General features: G+C 39.6%; 2 protein-coding genes across 2 annotated transcripts; both read right to left on the bottom strand.

Moving 5' to 3' along the window:
* Positions 1-1,469: 1,469 nt before the first annotated feature.
* LOC131244279 (uncharacterized) lies at positions 1,470-3,512 on the bottom strand. Its single transcript, XM_058243913.1, has 2 exons — positions 3,163-3,512; positions 1,470-3,072 (listed from the first exon to the last, which is right to left on the bottom strand). The coding sequence occupies exons 1-2, from the start codon at positions 3,510-3,512 to the stop codon at positions 1,470-1,472; spliced, it is 1,953 nt and encodes a 650-aa protein (XP_058099896.1).
* A 2,914-nt stretch (positions 3,513-6,426) lies between these two features.
* On the bottom strand, positions 6,427-8,634 carry LOC131243785 (L-type lectin-domain containing receptor kinase IV.1-like). Its single transcript, XM_058243366.1, has one exon. The coding sequence runs from the start codon at positions 8,571-8,573 to the stop codon at positions 6,540-6,542; it is 2,034 nt and encodes a 677-aa protein (XP_058099349.1). The 5' UTR covers positions 8,574-8,634; the 3' UTR covers positions 6,427-6,539.
* Positions 8,635-9,726: the final 1,092 nt, after the last annotated feature.

The following is a 9,726-nucleotide window of genomic DNA, read 5'->3' as shown; positions in this document are numbered from 1 at the left end:
CCCGGATGAATTGTAAACTTAGTTCGGTGTGCATCATTTAGAATATCGTCTTTTAGATCTGGAATATTAGGCACACAGAGTCGACCTTGATACCGAATTCCCTTATCGTCCCCCATACTCCAATCTGAAGTCTTATCATTTTGATATTTGGCTATCATTTTTAAAAACCACTCATCATTCGTTTGAGCTTCAGTTATTCGCTCCACAAGAGTCCGTTTTACCGTAATGTTACATATGCAAACCTTCTTTTCTTGAAAATTTAATCGAATATCAAACTCTCTAATGAAATTCAACATTTCCCATTCGTGTACCATTAAGCTGGCTACACTCTTTTGTTTATATTCTTTTCTACTCAAAGCATCAGCAACCAGATTAGCCTTACCCGGATGATAGGACAACGAGAAATCATAATCCTTAAGAAATTCCATCCATCTTCTCTGCCTCATGTTCAAGTCCTTCTGAGAGAATAGATACCTCAAACTCTTGTGATCTGTATAAAGCTCGAACTGTTCGCCGTATAAGTAATGCCGCCAAATCTTCAATGCAAATACAATAGCACCCAACTCTAGGTCATGAGTTGGATAATTATGCTCATGGAGTTTAAGTTGCCTTGATGCATATGCGATCACCTTGCCCCCTTGCATTAATACACAACCTAGACCTTTAGTTGATGCATCAGTGTAAACTTCAAATACCAACCCATCCTTCGGGAGGGTTAGAATGGGAGTCGAGGTTAAGAGTTGCTTCAGTTCAGCAAAAGCTTCTTCACACTTTTCAGTCCACTTAAAGGGCACTCCTTTTCGAGTTAAACTCGTTAACGGTCTGACAATCTTCGAAAAATCCTTAATAAACCTTCTATAATACCCAGCGAGCCCAAGAAAGCTTCTAACTTCTAACACACTTGTGGGTTGTTCCCACTTCACTACAGCTTCGATCTTCATAGGGTCAACCGCAATACCTTTTTCTAAAATAATATGCCCAAGAAATTTAACACTCTCTTTCCAGAACTCACACTTAGAAAACTTAGCATATAACTGGTTATCTTTTAGAGTCTGCAACGCCGTCCTTAGATGTAGCTCATGCTCTTCACTGGTCTTCGAGTAAATCAGAATGTCATCAATGAACACGATGATAAAGTTATCCAGATAAAGCTGGAATACCCTATTCATCAGGTCCATAAATACTGCAGGTGCATTGGTCAACCCGAATGGCATGACCAAGAATTCATAATGACCATAACGTGTTTTAAAAGCAGTTTTACAGATATCCTCTTCTTTAACACGTAATTGGTGGTAACCTGATCTCAAATCGATTTTAGAAAAATATCGAGCTCCTTTCAACTGATCAAACAAATCATCTATACGGGGTAATGGGTACTTGTTTTTAATCGTCATCTAATTTAAGCGACGATAATCAATACACAACCGTCGAGTGCCATCCTTTTTATTTACAAAAAGTACTGGCGCACCCTAAGGAGAAGTGCTTGGTCGAATAAATCCTCGGGACCTCAAATCTTCCAGCTGCTCCTTCAGTTCCTTCAATTCAATAGGCGTCATTCGATATGGAGACATAGATATTGGTGCCGATCCTGGTAAGAGATTGATACCAAAATCCACTTCTCGTCGAGGTGGTAGTCCTGGTATATCTTGAAAAACTTCAGGATATTCCTGCACAACTGGAATCAAATCCACTGTTTTTTCTTGTTTCTCATTACCAATCAATGTCATAACACGCTCGATCTTCTCATTCTTCTTCTTCCCCTGAATCATAATTGGTTCTCTTCCTGGCGCTGCAAAAGTAACTGTCTTCGCATAACAATCCAACGTCGCATGATTTCGAGTAAGCCAATCCATTCCGAGAATAACATCGTATCCCGCCATACTCATTTCTATTAAATTAGCTAATATAGGAATATCACCTATCATAAGGGGAATAGATTTACAGATTTTGTCCAAAATAATTGACTTGCCGATGGGGGATTCTACCAAAATTTGCTTATCTAGGATTTCTGACTTCAATCTTAACCGAGATACTAACGACGATGAAATAAAAGATAAAGTAGCCCCAGAATCAAATAATACAAAAATCGAAGTACCATGCGTTTCGATCATACCTTCCACAACGTTATTATTTTCTTTTAGAGTCTCCTTAGATGAGATGGAATAAACCCGTGCACGAGATGGCTGTTGCCTGATGGGATGATTCCCTTGGCCTTGAGGAATTGATGGAGATGGTCGATTTTGCTGATTCTGCTGTGGTCGAGGCGGTTGGGTATGTGATGCTTGTGATGTCTGACTTGTTGGTTGAGATGATGCTGGAAGTTGCAATCGCGGTGGTATCTGTTGAAGAGGCGTTATACCCATATCTCTCATCTTAGTTCTGCACACCTGAGCCATGTGACCATACTTACCACAGTACGCACAATTTCCTGAAAAATATCGCTCTTGGGTTCTTGGTGTTGATGATTGAATTTCCATTCTGGGTTTCTTCTCTGGTGGTTGGTGTTGGGTAAGTGTCGGCCTATATCTTTGTCTTGTTTCTTTTAACTGTACACGAGATTTGAGAAACCGCTCTGTATATTGTTCTGCTCGTAAGGCCTTATCGACTACTTCTGAGTATTTCTTCACATCCACACAACAAAATTTTGTTCTGATATTATGTCTTAACCCTTCTTCAAATTTTGTAATCTTATAATCTTCATCTTCCATTACTTTTGGCACATATCCTGCTAATTCAGCAAATTTTGCTTCATACTGGGCTACTGACATGGAACCTTGTTCTAGCTTTGAAAATTCCACCATTTTTTGGATGCGATACGCTTTAGGAAAATGTTTCTCACGGAACTTTTCCTGAAATTCATTCCAGGTCCACACATAATTAGCTGGAACCATTCTCTTTGCAGCTCTCCACCATACATCGGCTTCGCCCTGAAGAATAAAGGACGTTAGTCTAACTTTCTGATCATCAGGGCAGTTCATGGCTTCTAGTACTTTCTCAATCTGCTTCAACCAATCTTCTGCTATTGATGGGTCAGATATACCCTTGAATACTGGTGGTCGTAACTTTGAAAACCTTTCAAGCAAATCTACCTCACGAGGCTGATCAAACCTTAGTGAGGATGTATTCCGTTGATGTTAGGGTGTCTGATTTAAGGTGGCTAACATGTCCCATTGAACGGCGAACTGTTCCTGTTGTTGTTTTAGCATTCCCACCATTTGTGCTATCAACCCAAAGGCAGCATCCCACGGTTGAACATTTGGTCCCGCGAGGTTAGTTCGAATAGTGGTTGGGGATAATGGGAGTTGCGTACTAGGTCCAACATTTGCCATGTTAACTGGAGGAGGAGGCGATGGAGGAGCTTGCCCTGCTTCATTGACTTCATTCTCGTCTTGCTCATCAGGAGCTGTTCCAGATTCTTCGGGAATAGAAGGATTTGGTAAAGGAGTATCTGGGAGAGGTGCGCTTACGGATGGTATTAAATCACGAATACTACGTGTCTTCTTAGGGGCCATAACTCCTATAAGATAAATTATTAATAATTCAGTAGACTTTATAGATTTTCTAATATTATAAAAATACGTCAGCATTATTAACAAAGAAAAATTCTACAAATCATCAAGTTAGTAGTGCTACATTATAAATAAACCAGTCCACTATTCGTGGCTACTATTCCAATCATTGGTTTATATGGTTAAAAATTTCAAATATATCTCAAAATTTTTCTGAAAGTTTTTACATGAACACAACATTTTCACAAAATTTCAGCTCAATCAGACAGCTACAAAATTTTCAAAAATTGCTGCAATCAGACTTGTTCAGATTTAGACGATTTTTAACCAGTCTGCACTAATTCCTAAAATCAGTATAGTATCTGTCATATTTAAATTATTCAATTATTTTTTATTGAATTTAGACTTCTATATCTACGATTAGGCTTTTGAATCAGCTTAATCGGAGTTGTATTTATTTAGTTACATTTTTTTAAAGATAAGTGATTTCTGCTGTCCATTGCTGTCCAGCAATACACTACAACTTAAATTACTTTAAAATTTGTTCAAAGGTCCAGATTTACGTCTCCAATGAATATAATTATATAAATAAGTTAAATTTTTACTTCATATAATAATAAATGAATTATAAATTATATATATATATAATTTTTATTTCATTATATAAAAGCATTATGATAGGAAGTTGTAAGTTTCGAATTCCAAGGACCTATACATTATGCATGTATGAGGTTCATACCCTACAGGTCACTTGCGGTATTAAATTATTATTATTATTATTTTTCTCTCTGATACCAAACTGTCACGCCCCAAAATCCGGGTACAGAGTGTGCACCCTCAGACCTGAGTTTTGGTTCGTAACTTATACACAAGTATACCAACTTAATTCTTTAATTAGTTTAATCGCATGTGATATTTACATTCAATATAAAGTCTACCATAATCTCAATCACACATACATAATACATAACACCAATCAACTAAGCATTTGTAAATCTTGATAATCCTTAAAAATAAAATAAACCTTAAAATTATTCATTTATTATACCATTATACTATAATGATATCTATTCCATGCTAATATTGGTCTAAAGAAATAAAGTTAAATAATTCCTTAAAGTCTCAAAATGAATACCAGTATGCATTATTCGTTAATTAAGCTGTGCTAACAAAATAAAACATATAATTAAAAATTTTCTAATGCAGCCACTTCATCCTCAGATAAGTATGGCCATGATTCAGGTGGGTCGTGTTCAGGTACAGTAGATCCTTCTGGTTCTTGCGCCACGTCATCTGCTAATGGCTCCTCTGTATGGTTTTTCCATCAATAAAAAAAATAAGCTGGCCAGGCTTAGTGATATAACCCAGCATGGTTCATAATCATAATAATTAAAATAATGCAAAAATACATGTACAAAGATATGAATGTAAAATGGGGTATGAATGCATCAGATGGGGTGACGTCCATCTGCTTGGGTTGGAGGTCGTCAACCCGCATCCACCCGTTGGGTAGGCTTCCACCTTTCGGTAGGCTTGGGCATAGCCCGCATCTGGTAACGCTCTACCAGGATCGACATTTTTTCCAAGGAGGGCCCCTAGGATCGACCATGCATTATGCAATGCAATGAATAAGGGATGATAAGCAAATGCGTATTTTCATATTTGGCATAGTTGTCTCAATTAAAATATTCACATATAAATTTATCGTACAATTATCATATCAAAATATTCAAACCAGTAAATAAATCAAACAATCACAATGATTTATTTTAATTTTAATGAATTATGAGACAAGTTGGGTCACTCACCTGAGTTTGGTAGTATTGACTCTGCAATGTAATTAGGTTGATTTGAATGTCGGGGTCCTATCAATTATATCAACGGTATTATTATTCATTTATTTGTATTACATGGTGGGGCCCACCTTTGATTAACATCCTAGTGGCCAGATCCAAAATAATTAAATAATTCAAATTTATATTCTATTTTTTTCTCCCTCATAAGATTTTAAAATTGAATGATAATTACTTGATCAGGGTGGTCCATCGAATGGTCAGATCATTCAGATTCTTGAGGTCTTGTCATGTTTTACCTCTATGCATTTGAGGAGTGGTGTGGATCTAACCACACATTCACCAATGGCCCATCTTGACCTTCTACGCCAAGTGATAGCAACACTTGCTGTTGCGCAAAATATCCAAGATTCCTTTATCAAACACTTCTAGGTCTAACTAATGTGGCCCATCTGATGGTTAGATTGATCTGAATATTAGGGCCTTTGTATATTTTGGCCTTAGGGATCATATGATCCGTACAGACCAAATCTAATTTGATCAGATGCGCACCAACTACAATTACATAATTTTAGGTTCACCTCACCTTTAAAGGGCCTCCACCCATAATCCAATACAATGAACGTGTGACCAATCCACACCGTTCATTGCATTCACCGAATCAATTTATATTAGATATATAAAAATACTAGAATGAGGACGATATACATACCCAATGTAAGCACTCCAAAGTTTTCTTTCTCCCTTTCACTGTTGTCGCAGGTAGCCTCTTTGTTAATATTTTAGTTTGATTAGAACTCTTTTTATCTCGAGAGATGCGAGGAGTGTTTAGAGGTATATTTAAACTAAACGAGTTAAAGATTTAGATAGGATAGGAGATAAGGTAGATTTAAAATAAATAAATAATAATAAAGATAAGATTAAATATATATATATATATATATATATATATATATATATATATATTAATATTATTAAATTATTCACGGCCCTTACATCACCGGACTCCACCGAGTGATGAATCAACCCCACTCAGTCGAGTATTAACTCAGACCGAATGAATTGGTTCAAGTCGCCAAGTCCCAAAAAATTAAAAATAAATTAAAAATAAATAAACATGCATCGAGGCCATAATCATCAACTTCTATGAATTCAAGAACAGTTATAGAAGTGACTATAGTGGAAAACCGATATAGTATACTACAACAAGAAGCAAAGCATGCAGCTAGCTCGGCCTTCAATGGTCACCGAAGAGAATCGGTTCAGCACCAGACAGTAAATGATATTGTGTGTTCTGAGGCGATGCAGGGTACAACCTAACAAAATCAGCAAACCCTTGATGAATCCTGGCCGCAGCCATGCTGGGACCGACACCATCCAAGCATTCATCTTCGAAGACAGCATCACCGTTCAAATACTGCATAACCTGCCTCATGCTCGGCCTTGCCTCCGGAATGGGATGTGAGCAAAGCAGACCCAGCTTCAAAACCAGCTCCAATTCCTCCACCACATACTCATCACCAAGCCGACGGTCCCTCATCTCCCGAATCGATCCCCTCCTCCAGTATTCAAACACCCAATCAACCAAAACTGCCTCCTCTGACGATACTCCCAACGATATCGGCCGCCTCCCACAAGCCACCTCAAGCAAAAATGCTCCGAACGAGAATACATCAGTGCTCGTAGTTGCCTTCCCAGTTCGAGTGAACTCAGGTGCAAGATATCCCAGAGTCCCAACAAGCTGAGTTGTCTGAGGAGTGGTCCCATGATCATACAACCGAGCAAGCCCGAAATCTCCCAACCGTCCATTCAAATTCACATCTAATAGAACATTGCTCGCCTTGATGTCTCGATGCAACACAATCTGTTCCCATTCTTCATGTAGATACAGAAGCCCCGAAGCTACTCCACGGAGAATACTATATCGTTGATTCCAGTTAAGGATCGGCTTATCATTGGTGAAGAGGAACTTGTCTAAGCTTCCATTAGGCAAGAAATCATAGACTAACATGAGCTCTCCCTTCCGTCGGCAATACCCAAGAAGTTGCACTAAGTTCCTGTGCCTGAGCCGGCCGATGCTCACAATTTCCGATACAAACTCCTTTATACCTTGATTCAGATCAAGTGAGACTCGTTTCACCTTCACTGCAACATGTACGCCAGATGCCGGTAAAACTCCTTTATAGACTCTTCCGAACCCGCCCGCCCCAAGGAGCTCTTTGTCACTGAAACCTTTTGTGGCAATGGAGAGATCCTTGTAAGAGAATCGATGTGGGCCATATTCTTTTTCCCAATCTTCCCTTATTTCTACGTATTTTTTCCTCCTGACTATATACACAGTTCCGACAGCGGATACCAGAACAAGAACTGATACTGCCAATGACAACCCAATTTTCCAAACCTGATTTCCTGCTGATTCTCTTCGGCGTGGGACCAACGGAAGGATCGAGATATTGAGTGGTTGTGATTGTCCGTTCATCTTGAAGCTCCACCCAAGGATATAGTGGGACCCTGTGATTATGCCTGTGGCCGAGGAGAAACCAACGAACATAGATTTCGTGAAAATTGGCGAGAGATCAATGCGAGATGAGAGGAGAGGACGATTAGGTTTTGGAACGTCAGGAGGAGAAACGGTTACGTTGAGTTTCTTCTCTACTCCGTCGTAATCCACCCAAACTTGAATCGGTTCTCCATTGAAAATGGTTAAGCTCTTGTTCTTGCCTTCTTCGTTATCATAGTAGACTGCAGTAGCTGACGTGTTCGACTTCAAGCTATTCAGGCCGATGCCCACATGATTGTTATCGACACCTTCGAATTCGGGGCTTTTAATTGTATCGAGCTCGACTAGGAAAACATGGTTTGAGGGATTGCCGATGTTTGAAATATTGAAGAGTCCCATATACTGGCCTCCAATCGATCCTGGGAAGTCCATCGACGGTGAGATGACGAAAGCGATGCCATGACCGCTCAAATTAGGCTCTCCTGGGACGATGGCGGAAATGAAAGAAGTCGTGAAAGAGAACACATCACCTGACGTGGAGTTTCGGAAGTTGAGTGGAGATGGGTGGAATGCACGGCCTATCTGAACAGTGGTGGACGTGTTGGTTAGTTGCAGGAGGCCGTTGGGGTGGATGAACGCAGAGCCAGCCAGGCTGATGTTAGCACCACCAAAGCCGTTGTAGGTGAAATTGACGGTTTGCTCAGCTGAATATGGGAATTTCATGAAAAGAAAGAGAAGTAGAGATTGAAAGAGTATGAGATATGAAGCCATGGAGAAGAGAAGAGAAGAGAAGAGAAGAGAAGGGAAGGGAGGTTTTCTGTAGAGACGGAAATGGATTTCTGGTTTCATGACATGAAATACCCGAGAAGTCACCGTTTGTATTGTGGTGTCCTGGAGTTCAAAAGGAAAAGATAACGCCCGTTTTAACGGAGTGGTCCCCACAACGGGAGTTAGTGGTTCCGTACATTCCCACGCACGGGAACAATTCCAAACGAAACGTCTGTGTGAGATCTGAGCTTTCTCCAGGGTTGGAAATAATGCTAGAATCTTCGGCCTAAAAATTCAGACAATTTCAATCTTTAATCTTCTGGTGGGGCGCACATGTAATGTAATCAAGTGTTCCGCACATTGACCTGTACTATGATTGGAAACCATGTGTTAAGGGTTATGTCTGAAATTTTTTTACTCGACAGCGTGTGATTCTTGGACGCGGATTAGCTACTGACAGGTTGAGTTGCGAGATTCGCTGCTGAAGGGACGTCACCAAGTTCCGTGGGCCCACCATAATGTATGTGTTGTATCCACACCGTTCATCCATTTGGATATATGATTTTAGACTATGATCCAAAGAATGAGGCAGATCCAAATCTGGAGTGGACCCCACCATAGAAAACAGTGAGAAGAGTGACTTGCATCATTGAAATCCTCCTAAGGTCCACCATGATGTTTATTTGAGATCCAACCTGTTCATGTGTTAACTCAGACATGAAAGAAGGGAAACACAAATAACAGTAGAAGTTTTTAACGGTGGGCATCACTCCCCCTGCTGATTTCTGTGGTGGGGTCCACTCGAGCTTTGGACCTGACTCATTCTTTGGATCTTGTCTAATATGATCTCTCCAAATGGATGAACGGTGTGGATACAAAACATACATCATGGTGGGGGCCACAGAACTTGGTGACATCACTTTAGTAGTGAGTCTTGTTGCTACTCAACCGGTCAATAGCTAATCCGTGTCCGTGATTCTTTTATAAGATTCCATTGTGAGAACGTGAACAATTAAAGGTGGGCCCCATCATGTGAATTAATTGTATAGCCAGTAATCACATTTATATAATTTTTAGACAACTCTTACTTAAATCAATTGATCCATTTATGGAATCATCTCCACCTTATATAGGTGAGTGATCTCAACATGTGTTT

Source organism: Magnolia sinica, chromosome 4 (assembly GCF_029962835.1).
Source record: "Magnolia sinica isolate HGM2019 chromosome 4, MsV1, whole genome shotgun sequence".
Taxonomy (NCBI): domain Eukaryota; kingdom Viridiplantae; phylum Streptophyta; class Magnoliopsida; order Magnoliales; family Magnoliaceae; genus Magnolia; species Magnolia sinica.
This window is presented reverse-complemented; position numbering and strand designations above follow the sequence as displayed.